This window comes from Rana temporaria, chromosome 12, assembly GCF_905171775.1.
Source record: "Rana temporaria chromosome 12, aRanTem1.1, whole genome shotgun sequence".
Classification (NCBI taxonomy): domain Eukaryota; kingdom Metazoa; phylum Chordata; class Amphibia; order Anura; family Ranidae; genus Rana; species Rana temporaria.
Window position 1 is genome coordinate 1,770,652 of NC_053500.1, and position 21,441 is coordinate 1,792,092.

At 49.8% G+C, this 21,441-nt stretch overlaps 1 protein-coding gene across 1 annotated transcript in view; it reads left to right on the forward strand.

The window, feature by feature from the left end:
* Positions 1–4,389: 4,389 nt before the first annotated feature.
* The window catches only part of PRKCA (protein kinase C alpha), a gene marked incomplete in the record, with an annotated part of 253,925 nt that continues 236,873 nt past the window's right edge, over positions 4,390–21,441 (forward strand). Inside the window, 2 exon segments of the mRNA XM_040331294.1 lie at positions 4,390–4,628; positions 19,887–19,918. Of these exon segments, the coding sequence (XP_040187228.1) occupies positions 4,453–4,628; positions 19,887–19,918 (208 nt within the window).

The following is a 21,441-nucleotide window of genomic DNA, read 5'->3' on the forward strand; positions in this document are numbered from 1 at the left end:
ACACCGGCCCCTCCCATTCTACACCCCTCTGAGACCCTCCACACCGGCCCCTCCCATTCTACATCCATCCGAGACCCTCCACACCGGCCCCTCCCATTCTACATCCATCCGAGACCCCCCCACACCTGACACCTGGTTATCTGAAAGATGGGTTTCAAATGCTTTGACAGGGGCGCAGTTTCAGTGCTTGCCATAGGCACCATTTTCACTAGATACGATTTTCTGCAAACCGCTACTAACAAGGGGACCTAATTAAAGGGGCCCAACGCACTACTAGCAAGGGGGACCTATATATATATATATATATAGTGGTGTATAGAGGTAATATATAGGTATATAGTGGTGTAGAGGGGTAATATATAGGTATATAGAGGTAATATATAGGTATATAGTGGTGTATATGGGTAATATATAGGTATATAGTGGTGTATAGGAGTAATATATAGGTATATAGTGGTGTATATGGTAATATATAGGTATATAGTGGTGTATAGGAGTAATATATAGGTATATAGTGGTGTATAGGGGTAATATATAGGTATATAGGGGTGTATAGGGGTAATATATAGGTATATAGTGGTGTATATGGGTAATATATAGGTATATAGTGGTGTATAGGAGTAATATATAGGTATATAGTGGTGTATAGGGGTAATATATAGGTATATAGTGGTGTATAGGAGTAATATATAGGTATATAGTGGTGTATAGGAGTAATATATAGGTATATAGTGGTGTAGAGGGGTGATATATAGGTATAAAGTGGTGTATAGAGGTAATATATAGGTAAATAGTGGTGTATTTGGGTAATATATAGGTATATAGGGGTGTATAGGGGTAATATATAGGTATATAGTGGTGTATAGGGGTAATATATAGGTATATAGTGGTGTATAGGAGTAATATATAGGTATATAGTGGTGTATATGGGTAATATATAGGTATATAGTGGTGTATATGGTAATATATAGGTATATAGTGGTGTATATGGGTAATATATAGGTATATAGTGGTGTATATGGTAATATATAGGTATATAGTGGTGTATAGGGGTAATTTATAGGTATATAGTGGTGTATAGGGGTAATATATCGTTATACAGGGAGTGCAGAATTATTAGGCAAATGAGTATTTGGACCACATCATCCTCTTTATGCATGTTGTCTTACTCCAAGCTGTATAGGCTCGAAAGCCTACTACCAATTAAGCATATTAGGTGATGTGCATTTCTGTAATGAGAAGGGGTGTGGTCTAATGACATCAACACCCTATATCAGGTGTGCATAATTATTAGTCAACTTCCTTTCCTTTGGCAAAATGGGTCAAAAGAAGGACTTGACAGGCTCAGAAAAGTCAAAAATAGTGAGATATCTTGCAGAGGGATGCAGCACTCTTAAAATTGCAAAGCTTCTGAAGCGTGATCATCGAACAATCAAGCGTTTCATTCAAAATAGTCAACAGGGTCGCAAGAACCTTTTAGAAAAACCAAGGTGCAAAATAACTGCCCATGAACTGAGAAAAGTCAAGCGTGCAGCTGCCAAGATGCCACTTGCCACCAGTTTGGCCATATTTCAGAGCTGCAACATCACTGGAGTGCCCAAAAGCACAAGGTGTGCAATACTCAGAGACATGGCCAAGGTAAGAAAGGCTGAAAGACGACCGCCACTGAACAAGACACACAAGCTGAAACGTCAAGACTGGGCCAAGAAATATCTCAAGACTGATTTTTCTAAGGTTTTATGGACTGCTGAAATGAGAGTGAGTCTTGATGGGCCAGATGGATGGGCCCGTGGCTGGATTGGTAAAGGGCAGAGAGCTCCAGTCCGACTCAGACGCCAGCAAGGTGGAGGTGGAGTACTGGTTTGGGCTGGTATCATCAAAGATGAGCTTGTGGGGCCTTTTCGGGTTGAGGATGGAGTCAAGCTCAACTCCCAGTCCTACTGCCAGTTTCTGAAAGACACCTTCTTCAAGCAGTGGTACAGGAAGAAGTCTGCATCCTTCAAGAAAAACATGATTTTCATGCAGGACAATGCTCCATCACACGCGTCCAAGTACTCCACAGCGTGGCTGGCAAGAAAGGGTATAAAAGAAGAAAAACTAATGACATGGCCTCCTTGTTCACCTGATCTGAACCCCATTGAGAACCTGTGGTCCATCATCAAATGTGAGATTTACAAGGAGGGAAAACAGTACACCTCTCTGAACAGTGTCTGGGAGGCTGTGGTTGCTGCTGCACGCAATGTTGATGGTGAACAGATCAAAACACTGACAGAATCCATGGATGGCAGGCTTTTGAGTGTCCTTGCAAAGAAAGGTGGCTATATTGGTCACTGATTTGTTTTTGTTTTGTTTTTGAATGTCAGAAATGTATATTTGAGAATGTTGAGATGTTATATTGGTTTCACTGGTAAAAAGAAATAATTGAAATGGGTATATATTTTTTTTTTTGTTAAGTTGCCTAATAATTCTGCACAGTAATAGTCACCTGCACACAGAGATATCCCCCTAAAATAGCTAAAACTAAAAACAAACTAAAAACTACTTCCAAAAATATTCAGCTTTGATATTAATGAGTTTTTTGGGTTCATTGAGAACATGGTTGTTGTTCAATAATAAAATTAATCCTCAAAAATACAACTTGCCTAATAATTCTGCACTACCTGTATAGTGGTGTAGAGGGGTAATATATAGGTATATAGTGGTGTATATGGTAATATATAGGTATATAGTGGTGTATAGGAGTAATATATAGGTATATAGTGGTGTATATGGGTAATATATAGGTATATAGTGGTGTATAGAGGTAATATATAGGTATATAGTGGTGTAGAGGGGTAATATATAGGTATATAGGGGTGTATAGGAGTAATATAGAGGTATATAGTGGTGTATATGGTAATATAGAGGTATATAGTGGTGTATAGGGGTAATATATAGGTATATAGTGGTGTATATGGTAATATATAGGTATATAGTGGTGTATAGGGGTAATTTATAGGTATATAGTGGTGTATTTGGGTAATATATAGGTATATAGTGGTGTATAGGGGTAATATATCGTTATATAGTGGTGTAGAGGGGTAATATATAGGTATATAGTGGTGTATATGGTAATATAGGTATATAGTGGTGTATAGGGGTAATATATAGGTATATAGTGGTGTATGTGGTAATATATAGGTATATAGTGGTGTATAGAGGTAATATATAGGTATATAGTGGTGTATAGAGGTAATATATAGGTATATAGTGGTGTAGAGGGGTGATATATAGGTATATAGTGGTGTATATGGTAATATATAGGTATATAGTGGTGTATATGGTAATATATAGGTATATAGTGGTGTATTTGGGTAATATATCGGTATATAGTGGTGTATAGAGGTAATATATTGGTATATAGTGGTGTATAGAGGTAATATATCGGTATATAGTGGTGTATAGGGGTAATATATCGGTATATAGTGGTGTATAGAGGTAATATATAGGTATATAGTGGTGTATAGAGGTAATATATAGGTATATAGTGGTGTATAGAGGTAATATATAGGTATATAGTGGTGTATATGGGTAATATATAGGTCTATAGTGGTGTATAGAGGTAATATATAGGTATATAGGGGTGTATAGGGGTAATATATAGATATATAGGGGTGTATTTGGGTAATATATAGGTATATAGTGGTGTATAGGGGTAATATATAGGTATATAGTGGTGTATAGGGGTAAAATATAGGTATATAGTGGTGTATAGGGGTAATATATAGGTATATAGTGGTGTATATGGGTAATATATAGGTCTATAGTGGTGTATAGAGGTAATATATAGGTATATAGGGGTGTATAGGGGTAATATATAGATATATAGTGGTGTATTTGGGTAATATATAGGTATATAGTGGTGTATAGGGGTAATATATAGGTATATAGTGGTGTATAGGGGGAATATATAGGTATATAGTGGTGTATAGGGGTAATATATAGGTATATAGTGGTGTATAGAGGTAATATATATGGATATATACAGTAGACCTCTGACATCATGTCCGGTCTCTCCCTCTCCCGGTATAATCGGAGGAGGTGACACTCATACAGGTGATAAGAGGATTCCGGTCGGTGTAATCACCGGGTGTCAGTAGCGCTTTCTATCCGATAGATGGCGCTGATCCTCCACTCACCTCGTATAAAGCGGGAGACGCAGTACTGTAATGCGGCCGCTAGGTGTCGCTCTTCCCCCGGAGTCCGGGCCTCCCATTGCACAGAGCGGTAGGCGCAGTACTCCGGTCCGGCCGCCAGGTGGCGCCGTTGTAGCGGGCGGGTTCCCCAGGCTGTAGTTCGGGGCGGCGGCCGGCAGGTGTCGGTGTGGGTCGGGTCGGTGGGCGGGTGTGTGAGGCGGGCTGGCGGGTGTCAGGACGGAGCCGGGTGTCAGTGTGAGGAGGACGGAGCCCGGACATGGCCGATGTCTTCCCGAGCGGTGAGTCCGGATCTATCATCCATGACGGGGCCCAGAGGTTCGCCCGGAAAGGGGCGCTCCGCCAGAAGAACGTCCATGAGGTGAAGAACCACAAATTTATCGCCCGGTTCTTCAAGCAGCCGACCTTCTGTTCCCATTGTACCGACTTTATATGGTGAGTACCCCCCTATATGTACCGGTATGTACCCCCATATATACCGGTATGTACCCCCTAATATATACACCCCCCCATACACCGATATATATCTTACTTCCTATACAATGTCTCCTCACACCATACAATGTATATATACAGCCGACATTCTGTTCTCATTGTACCGACTTTATATGGTGAGTACCCCCCTATATGTACCGGTATGTACCCCCATATATACCGGTATGTACCCCCTAATATATACACCCCCCCATACACCGATATATATCTTACTTCCTATACAATGTCTCCTCACACACCATACAATGTATATATACAGCCGACATTCTGTTCTCACTGCACCGACTTTATATGGTGAGTACCCCCTCCTCCTAATATATATATATATTACCCCCTCCCCTATATATACCGGTATGTACCCTCCGCCCCCTATATATACCCCATATATATATATACACACACACACTACTTCCTATACAATGTATACAGACAGCCGACATTCTGTTCTCATTGTACCGACTTTATATACCCCCCTCCCCCCTATATATACACACACACTACTTCTATACCCTCCCTGTATACAATGTATATACAATGTCTCCTCACACTGTACAGACCTCCGACATTCTGTTCTTATTGTATTGACTTTATATGGTATATACCCCCCTAAATATATATACCCCCCTCCCCTCTAATAAATACCCCCCCACATATATAATATTTCTATATCCTCCCCGTATACAATGTATATATACGGTACCGACTTCATCTTCTATATACATAGAATGTGTGATCTCCACTCACTACAATCTATATACAATGTATACACCTCTATAGTGTCCCCCTGTATACAGTGTATATAGAATAGTGTCCCCCCTGTATACAGTGTATATAGAATAGTGTCCCCCTGTATACAGTGTATATAGAATATAGTGTCCCCCCTGTATACAGTGTATATAGAATATAGTGTCCCCCCTGTATACAGTGTATATAGAATATAGTGTCCCCCCTGTATACAGTGTATATAGAATATAGTGTCCCCCCTGTATACAGTGTATATAGAATATAGTGTCCCCCCTGTATACAGTGTATATAGAATATAGTGTCCCCCCTGTATACGGTGTATATAGAATATAGTGTCCCCCCTGTATACGGTGTATATAGAATGGTGTCCCCCCTGTATACAGTGTATATAGAATGGTGTCCCCCCTGTATACAGTGTATATAGAATAGTGTCCCCCCTGTATACAGTGTATATAGAATAGTGTCCCCCCTGTATACAGTGTATATAGAATAGTGTCCCCCCTGTATACAGTGTATATAGAATAGTGTCCCCCCTGTATACAGTGTATATAGAATAGTGTCCCCCCTGTATACAGTGTATATAGAATAGTGTCCCCCCTGTATACAGTGTATATAGAATAGTGTCCCCCCTGTATACAGTGTATATAGAATAGTGTCCCCCCCTGTATACAGTGTATATAGAATAGTGTCCCCCCTGTATACAGTGTATATAGAATAGTGTCCCCCCTGTATACAGTGTATATAGAATAGTGTCCCCCCTGTATACAGTGTATATAGAATGGTGTCCCCCCTGTATACAGTGTATATAGAATGGTGTCCCCCCTGTATACAGTGTATATAGAATAGTGTCCCCCCTGTATACAGTGTATATAGAATAGTGTCCCCCCCTGTATACAGTGTATATAGAATAGTGTCCCCCCCTGTATACAGTGTATATAGAATAGTGTCCCCCCTGTATACAGTGTATATAGAATAGTGTCCCCCTGTATACAGTGTATATAGAATAGTGTCCCCCTGTATACAGTGTATATAGAATATAGTGTCCCCCCTGTATACGGTGTATATAGAATGGTGTCCCCCCTGTATACGGTGTATATAGAATGGTGTCCCCCCTGTATACGGTGTATATAGAATGGTGTCCCCCCTGTATACGGTGTATATAGAATAGTGTCCCCCCTGTATACGGTGTATATAGAATAGTGTCCCCCCTGTATACGGTGTATATAGAATAGTGTCCCCCCTGTATACGGTGTATATAGAATAGTGTCCCCCCTGTATACGGTGTATATAGAATAGTGTCCCCCCTGTATACAGTGTATATAGAATAGTGTCCCCCCTGTATACAGTGTATATAGAATAGTGTCCCCCCTGTATACAGTGTATATAGAATAGTGTCCCCCCTGTATACAGTGTATATAGAATAGTGTCCCCCCTGTATACAGTGTATATAGAATGGTGTCCCCCCTGTATACAGTGTACGTAGAATGGTGTCCCCCCTGTATACAGTGTATATAGAATAGTGTCCCCCCCCCTGTATACAGTGTATATAGAATAGTGTCCCCCCCTGTATACAGTGTATATAGAATAGTGTCCCCCCCCCTGTATACAGTGTATATAGAATAGTGTCCCCCCTGTATACAGTGTATATAGAATAGTGTCCCCCCCTGTATACAGTGTATATAGAATAGTGTCCCCCCTGTATACAGTGTACGTAGAATGGTGTCCCCCCTGTATACAGTGTATATAGAATGGTGTCCCCCCTGTATACAGTGTATATAGAATGGTGTCCCCCCCTGTATACAGTGTATATAGAATGGTGTCCCCCCCTGTATACAGTGTATATAGAATGGTGTCCCCCCCTGTATACAGTGTATATAGAATGGTGTCCCCCCTGTATACAGTGTACGTAGAATGGTGTCCCCCCTGTATACATTGTATGTAGAATGGTGTCCCCCCCTGTATATAGAATAGTGTGTCCCCCCTGTATACAGTGTATATAGAATGGTGTCCCCCCCTGTATACAGTGTATATAGAATAGTGTCCCCCCCTGTATACAGTGTATATAGAATGGTGTCCCCCCTGTATACAGTGTATATAGAATAGTGTCCCCCCTGTATACAGTGTATATAGAATGGTGTCCCCCCTGTATACAGTGTACGTAGAATGGTGTCCCCCCTGTATACAGTGTATATAGAATAGTGTCCCCCCCCCCTGTATACAGTGTATATAGAATGGTGTCCCCCCCTGTATACAGTGTATATAGAATGGTGTCCCCCCTGTATACAGTGTATATAGAATAGTGTCCCCCCTGTATACAGTGTATATAGAATAGTGTCCCCCCCTGTATACAGTGTATATAGAATAGTGTCCCCCCCCCTGTATACAGTGTATATAGAATGGTGTCCCCCCCCTGTATACAGTGTATATAGAATGGTGTCCCCCTTGTATACAGTGTATATAGAATAGTGTCCCCCCTGTATACAGTGTATATAGAATGGTGTCCCCCCTGTATACAGTGTATATAGAATGGTGTCCCCCTGTATACAGTGTATATAGAATAGTGTCCCCCCCTGTATACAGTGTATATAGAATAGTGTCCCCCTGTATACAGTGTATATAGAATATAGTGTCCCCCCCTGTATACAGTGTGTATAGAATGGTGTCCCCCCTGTATACAGTGTGTATAGAATGGTGTCCCCCCTGTATATAGAATGGTGTCCCCCCTGTATACAGTGTATATAGAATGGTGTCCCCCCCTGTATACAGTGTATATAGAATGGTGTCCCCCCCTGTATACAGTGTATATAGAATAGTGTCCCCCCCTGTATACAGTGTATATAGAATAGTGTCCCCCCCTGTATACAGTGTATATAGAATAGTGTCCCCCCCTGTATACAGTGTATATAGAATAGTGTCCCCCCCTGTATACAGTGTATATAGAATAGTGTCCCCCCCTGTATACAGTGTATATAGAATAGTGTCCCCCCTGTATACAGTGTATATAGAATGGTGTCCCCCCCTGTATACAGTGTATATAGAATGGTGTCCCCCCTGTATACAGTGTATATAGAATGGTGTCCCCCCTGTATACAGTGTATATAGAATGGTGTCCCCCCTGTATACAGTGTATATAGAATGGTGTCCCCCCTGTATACAGTGTATATAGAATGGTGTCCCCCCTGTATACAGTGTATATAGAATAGTGTCCCCCCCTGTACACTCACCACACAACATTGGAGATACAAAGTGTAATTTCCTCAGTGTTGTCACATGAAAAGATTTACACCAATGTGAGGGGTGTACTTACTTTTGTGACATACTGTATGTGTATATCTCTCCTGTCACCTGTATACATGTTGTATATACTGTCATGTGTGTACACTGTATATACTGTCAGTAGGTCTCTCTGTATACAGTGTCTCGGTATTCATATACATTGTACCCTCCCCGTATTCTGTATACATTCCTCTCCTCTTTGTATACATCTCCTGACCAGACATTGTATACTGTATACGTCTTCTATGACCCGCTACACCTCCACTACCTGATCTGTGTACCCCCCCCCCCACATACCAGAGCCATGTATACTACACCTGTGTACCCCCCCCTACATACCAGAGCCATGTATACTACACCTGTGTACCCCCCCCCCCACCATGTCACCCCACATACCAGAGCTATGTATACTACACCTGTACACGTCTGTCCCTCTGTATGTATACACCTGTACATGTGTCTTCTTCTGTATGTATACACCTGTACATGTCTCCTCTGTATGTATACACCTGTACATGTGTCTTCTTCTGTATGTATACACCTGTACATGTCTCTTCTTCTGTATGTATACACCTGTACATGTCTCTTCTTCTGTAGGTATACACCTGTACATGTCTCTTCTGTATGTATACACCTGTACATGTCTCTTCTTCTGTATGTATACACCTGTACATGTCTCTTCTGTATGTATACACCTGTACATGTCTCTTCTTCTGTATGTATACACCTGTACATGTCTCTTCTTCTGTATGTATACACCTGTACATGTCTCTTCTGTATGTATACACCTGTACATGTCTCTTCTGTATGTATACACCTGTACATGTCTCTTCTGTATGTATACACCTGTACACGTCTGTCCCTCTGTATGTATACACCTGTACACGTCTGTCCCTCTGTATGTATACACCTGTACACGTCTGTCCCTCTGTATGTATACACCTGTACATGTCTATCCCTCTGTATGTATACACCTGTACACGTCTGTCCCTCTGTATGTATACACCTGTACACGTCTGTCCCTCTGTATGTATACACCTGTACACGTCTGTCCCTCTGTATGTATACACCTGTACATGTCTATCCCTCTGTATGTATACACCTGTACACGTCTGTCCCTCTGTATGTATACACCTGTACACGTCTGTCCCTCTGTATGTATACACCTGTACACGTCTATCCCTCTGTATGTATACACCTGTACACGTCTGTCCCTCTGTATGTATACACCTGTACACGTCTGTCCCTCTGTATGTATACACCTGTACACGTCTATCCCTCTGTATGTATACACCTGTACACGTCTATCCCTCTGTATGTATACACCTGTACACGTCTGTCCCTCTGTATGTATACACCTGTACACGTCTATCCCTCTGTATGTATACACCTGTACACGTCTATCCCTCTGTATGTATACACCTGTACACGTCTATCCCTCTGTATGTATACACCTGTACACGTCTGTCCCTCTGTATGTATACACCTGTACACGTCTGTCCCTCTGTATGTATACACCTGTACACGTCTGTCCCTCTGTATGTATACACCTGTACACGTCTGTCCCTCTGTATGTATACACCTGTACACGTCTATCCCTCTGTATGTATACACCTGTACACGTCTATCCCTCTGTATGTATACACCTGTACACGTCTGTCCCTCTGTATGTATACACCTGTACACGTCTATCCCTCTGTATGTATACACCTGTACACGTCTATCCCTCTGTATGTATACACCTGTACACGTCTATCCCTCTGTATGTATACACCTGTACACGTCTGTCCCTCTGTATGTATACACCTGTACACGTCTGTCCCTCTGTATGTATACACCTGTACACGTCTGTCCCTCTGTATGTATACACCTGTACACGTCTGTCCCTCTGAATGTATACACCTGCACACGTCTGTCCCTCTGTATGTATACACCTGCACACGTCTGTCCCTCTGTATGTATACACCTGCACACGTCTGTCCCTCTGTATGTATACACCTGTACATGTCTGTCCCTCTGTATGTATACACCTGTACACGTCTGTCCCTCTGTATGTATACACCTGCACACGTCTGTCCCTCTGTATGTATACACCTGTACATGTCTGTCCCTCTGTATGTATACACCTGTACACGTCTGTCCCTCTGTATGTATACACCTGTACACGTCTGTCCCTCTGAATGTATACACCTGCACACGTCTGTCCCTCTGTATGTATACACCTGCACACGTCTGTCCCTCTGTATGTATACACCTGCACACGTCTGTCCCTCTGTATGTATACACCTGTACATGTCTGTCCCTCTGTATGTATACACCTGTACATCTATATACCTGTTTTATAATACACCTCTGTCTGAGGCCTGAAACATGTTGCATTTCATTACCATAAACACTTGTGCATGTGTACACTTCTGTATGTATTTACCTGTGCTATAATACACCTGTACCTGAGGGCGGAGCCATGCTGCCTGTCATTAGCCTGTACACCTGTACCTGCGGGCGGAAGCCATGCTGCCTGTACACTGTACCTAAGGGCGGAGCCATGCTGCTTGTACCTGAGGGCGGAGCCAGGTTGCCTGTCATTAGCCTGTACACCTGTGCTATAATACACCTGTACCTGCGGGCGGAGCCATGCAGCCTGTACACCTGTACCTGCGGGCGGAGCCATGCTGCGTGTACCTGAGGGTGGAGCCATGCTTCTTGTCATTAGCCTGTACACCTGTGCTATTATACACCTGTACCTGAGGGCGGAGCCATGCTGCCTGAACACTGTTCCTGAGGGCGGAGTCATGCTGCCTGTACCTGAGGGTGGAGTCATGCTGCCTGTTCACTGTACCTGCGGGCGGAGCCATGCTGCCTGTACACTGTACCTGAGGGTGGAGTCATGCTGCCTGTACACCTGTACCTGCGGACGGAGCCATGCTGCCTGTACCTGAAGGCGGAGCCATGCTGCCTGTACACCTGTACCTGAAGGCGGAGCCATGCTGCCTGTACACCTGTACCTGTGGGCGGAGCCATGCTGCCTGTACACCTGTACCTGCGGGCGGAGCCATGCTGCCTGTACCTGAAGGCGGAGCCATGCTGCCTGTACACCTGTACCTGCGGGCGGAGCCATGCTGCCTGTACACCTGTACCTGCGGGCGGAGCCATGCTGCCTGTACACCTGTACCTGCGGGCGGAGCCATGCTGCCTGTACACCTGTACCTGCGGGCGGAGCCATGCTGCCTGTACCTGAAGGCGGAGCCATGCTGCCTGTACCTGTGGGCGGAGCCATGCTGCCTGTACACCTGTACCTGTGGGCGGAGCCATGCTGCCTGTACACCTGTACCTGTGGGCGGAGCCATGCTGCCTGTACACCTGTACCTGTGGGCGGAGCCATGCTGCCTGTACACCTGTACCTGTGGGCGGAGCCATGCTGCCTGTACACCTGTACCTGTGGGCGGAGCCATGCTGCCTGTACACCTGTACCTGTGGGCGGAGCCATGCTGCCTGTACACCTGTACCTGCGGGTGGAGCCATGCTGCCTGTACCTGAGGGCGGAGCCATGCTACCTGTACCTGAAGGCGGAGCCATGCTGCCTGTACACATGTACCTGGAATTGATCTCTGATCCCCCCCCCCATCCCCCGGGAAGATCATTCACATTGGGGAATATTTCAGTCAGTTCCCCTTTTCCCATCACAGGTGACATTGGGAAATGTTCTGTGTGTCCCCGGGATCGCAGTGATCGGTATTCCTGACATACGGGGTGATGCCCGCTGATCCCGGGGACGTGCTGCGCGGGATTTCTGAGTATACAGGAGGAGGGAGAAGAGTTACAATGTATCAGCAATTCTATAATCCAATCTGATTGGAGGAGATATTGGGGGTCTTTGCCCCTCCGGTTCATGTCGTGTCCCCTCCCCCCCCAGTAAAGGGTTAATCCTCCGTCTCTTGCGGCACGTGCGCTCCGGTGACCTCACTTCTCCTCGCTGTCTGTATGTCGGTCTCCTCCTGGGATCCTCCGTCCCACATCCCCCGCAACTTCCTTCCCATAACTGATTGTCAGCTCTGCAGGTGAGGCAGGTAGGAGGATTACATTGCACTCTGCCTGGAGGAACTACAAGTCCCAGCACTGCCCCCTGACTGACGAGGGACTACAAGTCCCAGCACTGCCCCCTGACTGACGAGGGACTACAAGTCCCAGCACTGCCCCCTGACTGACGAGGGACTACAAGTCCCAGCACTGCCCCCTGACTGACGAGGGACTACAAGTCCCAGCACTGGCCCCTGACTGACGAGGGACTACAAGTCCCAGCACTGGGCCCTGACTGACGAGGGACTACAAGTCCCAGCACTGGGCCCTGACTGACGAGGGACTACAAGTCCCAGCACTGCCCCCTGACTGACGAGGGACTACATGTCCCAGCACTGCCCCCTGACTGACGAGGGACTACAAGTCCCAGCACTGGCCCCTGACTGACGAGGGACTACAAGTCCCAGCACTGGCCCCTGACTGACGAGGGACTACAAGTCCCAGCACTGGCCCCTGACTGACGAGGGACTACAAGTCCCAGCACTGGCCCCTGACTGACGAGGGACTACAAGTCCCAGCACTGGCCCCTGACTGACGAGGGACTACAAGTCCCAGCACTGGCCCCTGACTGATGAGGAACTACAAGTCCCAGCACTGCCCCCTGACTGACGAGGGACTACAAGTCCCAGCACTGCCCCCTGACTGACGAGGAACTACATGTCCCAGCACTGCCCCCTGACTGACGAGGGACTACAAGTCCCAGCACTGCCCCCTGACTGACGAGGGACTACAAGTCCCAGCACTGCCCCCTGACTGACGAGGGACTACAAGTCCCAGCACTGCCCCCTGACTGACGAGGGACTACAAGTCCCAGCACTGGCCCCTGACTGACGAGGGACTACAAGTCCCAGCACTGGCCCCTGACTGACGAGGGACTACAAGTCCCAGCACTGGCCCCCGACTGACGAGGGACTACAAGTCCCAGCACTGGCCGCCGACTGACGAGGGACTACAAGTCCCAGCACTGGCCGCCGACTGACGAGGGACTACAAGTCCCAGCACTGGCCCCCGACTGACGAGGGACTACAAGTCCCAGCACTGGCCCCTGACTGACGAGGGACTACAAGTCCCAGCACTGGCCCCTGACTGACGAGGGACTACAAGTCCCAGCACTGGCCCCTGACTGACGAGGGACTACAAGTCCCAGCACTGGCCCCTGACTGACGAGGGACTACAAGTCCCAGCACTGGCCCCTGACTGACGAGGGACTACAAGTCCCAGCACTGGCCCCTGACTGACGAGGGACTACAAGTCCCAGCACTGGCCCCTGACTGACGAGGGACTACAAGTCCCAGCACTGGCCCCTGACTGACGAGGGACTACAAGTCCCAGCACTGGCCGCTGACTGACGAGGGACTACAAGTCCCAGCACTGGCCCCTGACTGACGAGGGACTACAAGTCCCAGCACTGGCCCCTGACTGACGAGGGACTACAAGTCCCAGCACTGGCCCCTGACTGACGAGGGACTACAAGTCCCAGCACTGGCCCCTGACGGACGAGGAACTACAAGTCCCAGCAGAGTTTCTGGCCTCCCGGGGAACTACAAGTCCCAGCACACTCTCGGGGAGGTTTCCATTTCTCTGGGTTCTCTCCTAATGAGAGATTTCACCTGTAATTTCCATCCAATCACTGAGCACCCCCCCCCTTCCAGAACCCCCCCCCAGATCTAATCTCCTCTCCATTGGTAGGGTGAGGCTGTGGATCACCTCTCAGTGTGGCAGTGAAGGAGTTATCTAGTAAGCGACGTGATTGGTTGGAGGTGAGTGGGTGTGTCATCCATGTGTGTGGAGTGGGAGGAGCCCCCTGGAAGTCGGAGTTCCCACAGCTGAGAGTGTGGGGGAGGGGAGGGGCTCCGCCGTCTTTTATCACTTTCTGGAGGAAATCACCCGCTGTGCTCCTCTCCTCATACACTCCTTTTTCCTCCCCACCACCTGTGCCGGTCGTAGTCCCCCCACCCACCACCTGTGCCGGTCGTGGTACCCCCCACCCACCACCTGTGCCGGTCGTGGTCCCCCCCACCCACCACCTGTGCCGGTCGTGGTACCCCCCCCACCCACCACCTGTGCCGGTCGTGGTCCCCCCCACCTGTGCCGGTCGTGGTACCCCCCACCCACCACCTGTGCCGGTCGTGGTACCCCCCCACCCACCACCTGTGCCGGTCGTGGTCCCCCCCACCCACCACCTGTGCCGGTCGTGGTACCCCCCCACCCACCACCTGTGCCGGTCGTGGTACCCCCCACCCACCACCTGTGCCGGTCGTGGTCCCCCCCACCTGTGCCGGTCGTGGTCCCCCCCCCACCCACCACCTGTGCCGGTCGTGGTCCCCCCCACCCACCACCTGTGCCGGTCGTGGTACCCCCCACCCACCACCTGTGCCGGTCGTGGTCCCCCCCACCTGTGCCGGTCGTGGTCCCCCCCACCCACCACCTGTGCCGGTCGTGGTCCCCCCCCACCCACCACCTGTGCCGGTCGGGCTCAGCGTCTCCCGGTGGGGATGTGCCTTGTGGGAAACACCCAGCGCTCTCCTACGGTGACACTTCTGGCAAATAATCTGAGGATCCTTTCTGCCGCACACTGTGAGCTCCGGACATTGGGAGCAGCTCTCAGACACAGAACACAATCTATTGGATGGGGGGGGGATGGGAGAAGAACACCGATCGGATCACACTTGGGATGGGATCACATTGGGGATGGGATCACGTTTGGGATGGGATCACGTTTGGGATGGGGTCACACTTGGGATGGGGTCACACTTGGGATGGGGTCACACTTGGGATGGGGTCACACTTGGGATGGGGTCACACTTGGGATGGGGTCACACTGGGGATGGGGTCACACTGGGGATGGGGTCACACTGGGGATGGGGTCACACTGGGGATGGGGTCACACTTGGGATGGGGTCACACTTGGGATGGGGTCACACTTGGGATGGGGTCACACTTGGGATGGGGTCACACTTGGGATGGGATGACACTTGGGATGGGGTCACACTTGGGATGGGGTCACACTTGGGATGGGGTGACACTGGGGATGGGGTGACACTGGGGATGGGGTCACACTTGGGATGGGGTCACACTTGGGATGGGATGACACTTGGGATGGGATGACACTTGGGATGGGGTCACACTTGGGATGGGGTCACACTTGGGATGGGGTCACACTTGGGATGGGGTCACACTTGGGATGGGGTCACACTTGGGATGGGGTCACACTTGGGATGGGGTCACACTTGGGATGGGGTCACACTTGGGATGGGGTCACACTTGGGATGGGGTCACACTTGGGATGGGATGACACTTGGGATGGGGTCACACTGGGGATGGGGTCACACTTGGGATGGGGTCACACTTGGGATGGGGTCACACTTGGGATGGGGTCACACTGGGGATGGGGTCACACTTGGGATGGGGTCACACTTGGGATGGGGTCACACTTGGGATGGGGTGACACTGGGGATGGGGTCACACTTGGGATGGGATCACACTTGGGATGGGGTCACACTTGGGATGGGATGACACTTGGGATGGGGTCACACTTGGGATGGGGTCACACTTGGGATGGGGTCACACTTGGGATGGGATCACACTTGGGATGGGGTCACACTTGGGATGGGGTCACACTTGGGATGGGGTGACACTGGGGATGGGGTCACACTTGGGATGGGGTCACACTTGGGATGGGGTCACACTTGGGATGGGGTCACACTTGGGATGGGGTCACACTGGGGATGGGGTCACACTTGGGATGGGGTCACACTGGGGATGGGGTCACACTTGGGATGGGGTCACACTTGGGATGGGGTGACACTGGGGATGGGGTCACACTTGGGATGGGATCACACTTGGGATGGGGTCACACTTGGGATGGGATGACACTTGGGATGGGGTCACACTTGGGATGGGGTCACACTTGGGATGGGGTCACACTTGGGATGGGATCACACTTGGGATGGGGTCACACTTGGGATGGGGTCACACTTGGGATGGGGTGACACTGGGGATGGGGTCACACTTGGGATGGGGTCACACTTGGGATGGGGTCACACTTGGGATGGGGTCACACTTGGGATGGGGTCACACTTGGGATGGGGTCACACTGGGGATGGGGTCACACTGGGGATGGGGTCACACTGGGGATGGGGTCACACTGGGGATGGGATGACATTGGTGATCGGTGTCCTCCATACATTCCGCAGAGATTTGTGAAGTCACTCGGAGATTTTCTCTGCCGGATTCCTGAGCTCCTCCGTGGTGGAGAGGAGGAGGGGAAGGCGGTTCAACCAGTTGTGGTCACCGAGTGATTCACACGTCTAATGAGAGCCCCGTACATGTATATGAGGGGGGGTGTGTCACTCTGCAACTCCGCCCCCCAACCGTGCTACTATGAACACAACATTGATTGGAAAGGTGGGAGATACAAAGTAACATTGTTTATAAACATTGATCAGGCAGGAGATGGAGTGATACTAAGTTACTTTATATCTCTTTCTTTCCTGTCTGATCAATGTTTATAAACAATGTTACAGGAGAGAGATACAAAGTACCATTGTTTATAAACATTGATCAGACCAAAGATGGAGATATGTAAAGTAACATTGTTTGTATCTCTCTCGTCTGATCAATGTTTATAAAGTAACATTGTTTATAAACATTGATCAGGCAGGCTTTAACCCCTAATTGGTCCTAATATATTATTAAAAACAATGTGACTTTATTATGCCCCTCGTGTGTCGCTCTGACGTGTCGGATCCTCTGTCTGTGGACGGCGAGTACACAGGAATGGCGCACTGCGGTCCCCGGGGGTCAGAGGTCATGTGTGGGGTGACTCTGTGCCGCACCTTCTCTCCGTGAGGCGGGAATTCTCCAGATCTCCTGAGGAAACGAACCAATGAGAACAATTATTATTATTATTATTATTATTATTATTATTATTATTTTTAAATCAGACTCCACCCCTCATTTGCATACAACGCCAGGGTGCTGCAGGGAAGGTGCGTCGCCTGTGGGGCACCATATAACCCGCACGCTCCTCCATTCCGGGGGTCGCATGGTCTCCTCGCCCTTCTGAATTGACGGGTCGCCGCTCCCCTCTCCAGCTGTCTGCGTGTCTCGACCATTCCACATTCTCACAGATGTTTGTGCGTGGGAACGGCGGCGTCCGCCCGGAACGAGCGCAATAAATATCGCTGCTGTCAGTGGAATGGGAAACTCACATGAAGTGCACTGAAAGGAGACCCCTACTTTCCAGGGCTGGGTGGGCGGCCGTCATGTCGTCTACTGAGGCCTAGAAAGAAGTCTGAGGTCCCTATGGTGGAGACCCCCTTTATTAGGTCCCCCTTGCTAGTAGTGGGTTGGACCCCTTCTATTAGGTCCCCCTTGCTAGTAGTGGGTTGGACCCCCTTTATTAGGCCTCCCTTGCTAGTAGTGGGTTGGACCCCCTTTATTAGGTCCCCCTTGCTAGTAGCGGGTTGGACCCCCTTTATTAGGCCCCCCTTGCTAGTAGCGGGTTGGACCCCCTTTATTAGGTCCCCCTTGCTAGTAGCGGGTTGGACCCCCTTTATTAGGCCCACCTTGCTAGTAGCGGGTTGGACCCCCTTTATTAGGTCCCCCTTGCTAGTAGTGGTTTGGACCCCCTTTATTAGGTCCTCCTTGCTAGTAGTGGGTTAGACCCCCTTTATTAGGTCCCCCTTGCTAGTAGCGGGTTGGACCCCCTTTATTAGGCCCCCCTTGCTAGTAGTGGTTTGGACCCCCTTTATTAGGCCTCCCTTGCTAGTAGTGGGTTGGACCCCCTTTATTAGGCCCCCCTTGCTAGTAGCGGGATGGACCCCCTTTATTAGGTCCTCCTTGCTAGTAGTGGGTTAGACCCCCTTTATTAGGTCCCCCTTGCTAGTAGCGGCTTGGACCCCCTTTATTAGGCCCCCCTTGCTAGTAGTGGTTTGGACCCCCTTTATTAGGCCTCCCTTGCTAGTAGTGGGTTGGACCCCCTTTATTAGGTCCCCCTTGCTAGTAGTGGGTTGGACCCTCTTTATTAGGCCCCCCTTGCTAGTAGCGGGTTGGACCCCCTTTATTAGGCCCCCTTGCTAGTAGCGGGTTGGACCCCCTTTATTAGGTCCTCCTTGCTAGTAGTGGGTTGGACCCCCTTTATTAGGCCCCCCCTTGCTAGTAGCGGGTTGGACCCCCTTTATTAGGTCCTGCTTGCTAGTAGCGGGTTGGACCCCCTTTATTAGGTCCCCCTTGCTAGTAGTGGTTTGGACCCCCTTTATTAGGCCTCCCTTGCTAGTAGTGGGTTGGACCCTCTTTATTAGGCCCCCCTTGCTAGTAGCGGGTTGGACCCCCTTTATTAGGTCCCCCTTGCTAGTAGCGGGTTGGACCCCCTTTATTAGGTCCCCCTTGCTAGTAGTGGGTTGGACCCCCTTTATTAGGTCCTCCTTGCTAGTAGTGGGTTGGACCCCCTTTATTAGGTCCTCCTTGCTAGTAGTGGGTTGGACCCCCTTTATTAGGTCCTCCTTGCTAGTAGCGGGTTGGACCCCCTTTATTAGGTCCCCCTTGCTAGTAGTGGGTTGGACCCCCTTTATTAGGTCCTCCTTGCTAGTAGTGGGTTGGACCCCCTTTATTAGGTCCTCCTTGCTAGTAGTGGGTTGGACCCCCTTTATTAGGTCCCCCTTGCTAGTAGTGGGTTGGACCCCCTTTATTAGGTCCTCCTTGCTAGTAGTGGGTTGGACCCCCTTTATTAGGTCCTCCTTGCTAGTAGTGGGTTGGACCCCCTTTATTAGGTCCCCCTTGCTAGTAGTGGGTTGGACCCCCTTTATTAGGTCCCCCTTGCTAGTAGCCGGTTGGACCCCTTTATTAGGTCCCCCTTGCTAGTAGTGGGTTGGACCCCCTTTATTAGGTCCCCCTTGCTAGTAGCCGGTTGGACCCCCTTTATTATTATACACTGATCTGTATACAAGGTTGTCTCTCTGTAGTAGATTGTAGGCGTGGCTTCTCCCCCTCGTAGCCAATCACCACCCTGCTTGTCACATTTGGATACATTGTATATTTTGTTGATCTTTTCCGGGGATAACAAAGTAACGTTTCCATTTCTTCTTCTTCTCTTTTCAGGGGTTTCGGGAAACAAGGATTCCAGTGTCAAGGTAAGAAGATTTTTCCATCCAAATGTTCCGGTTGCTGGTGCGCCGTCCAGGGTCACCATTTTGTGGGCGGGGCTTCATTAGACCCGGCGGCGCCCGCTGATGGAGGTTCCCAAATATTGGCCACCGCTGTCGCAGGGAAGAAGTGACAAGAAGGAGGCGACGGGTTCTCTTCTCCCCTGCAGCAGCCGCGGTCAATATTTGGGAGTTTTGTGTGTGTGGGGGGGGATGGGTGATTTTATCCTATGAAGCGCTGGCTCCGGGCCCCGCAGGCTAGCTTGTCGTGTTTTATCACGCTGTGCCCGCCGCCCACCCGCCATCCCAGGCCGCGCTTGTGCTCTGATCCGCCGAGGAGAAAATCCCTGTATTGGTGGCGGGCGGGGAGGGGCGCTGGTTGTGCGAGTAGGCGTAAGGAGCGGAAAGTCGCTCGCTGTTCACGGGGGGATCGCTTTCATGTATCGCCGCGTGTTCCCCCCCACCCCCCCTTCTCTCTCTCGCTTCATGTTTTATCCATACGTCGCGGGGAGGACGCAGCGTGCACGTGGCGTGGACTGCGCTGCATTTTTATGCTAAACGCAAATGATTCATTCAGCTTTGTGCTCCGAGGGGGGAGAACAAAAGAAGAAAGCTTTGTCTCCGGAGAGCGGCCCACTCACTAGATCGCTGTTCAGGAGAACATGGGTTTATGTCCGGTCCCGGCTCTTATAAGTTCATAGGTGGGGGCTGGGATCTGTGGGGAGGGGGGATCTGTGGGGAAGTGGGGCCTGGGATCTGTGGGCGAGGGGGGAGCTGGGATCTGTGGGCGAGGGGGGAGCTGGGATCTGTGGGCGAGGGAGGTTCTGGGATCTGTGGAGAGGGGGGAGCTGGGATCTGTGGGGAGGGGGGGGGGCTGGGATCTGTGGGGAGGGGGGGGGAGCTGGGATCTGTGGGGAGGAGGGGGGAGCTGGGATCTGTGGGGAGGAGGGGGGAGCTGGGATCTGTGGGGAGGAGGGGGGAGCTGGGATCTGTGGGGAGGGGGGAGCTGGGATCTGTGGGGAGGAGGGGGGAGCTGGGATCTGTGGGGAGGAGGGGGGAGCTGGGATCTGTGGGGAGGAGGGGGGAGCTGGGATCTGTGGGGAGGAGGGGGGTGCTGGGATCTGTGGGGAGGGGGGAGCTGGGATCTGTGGGGAGGGGGGATCTGCGGGGAGGTGGGGGAGCTGGGAACTGTGGGTAGGGGGGAAGCTGGGGTCTGTGGGGAGGGAGGGGGGAGCTGGGAACTGTGGGGAGGGAGGGGGGGAGCTGGGATCTGTGGGGAGGGGGGAGCTGGGATCTGTGGGAAGGGGGGAGCTGGGATCTGTGGGGAGCTGGGATCTGTGGGGAGGGGGGATCTGCGGGGAGGTGGGGGAGCTGGGAACTGTGGGTAGGGGGGAAGCTGGGGTCTGTGGGGAGGGAGGGGGGGAGCTGGGATCTGTGGGGAGGAGGGGGGTGCTGGGATCTGTGGGGAGGTGGGGAGCTGGGATCTGTGGGGAGGGGGGATCTGCGGGGGT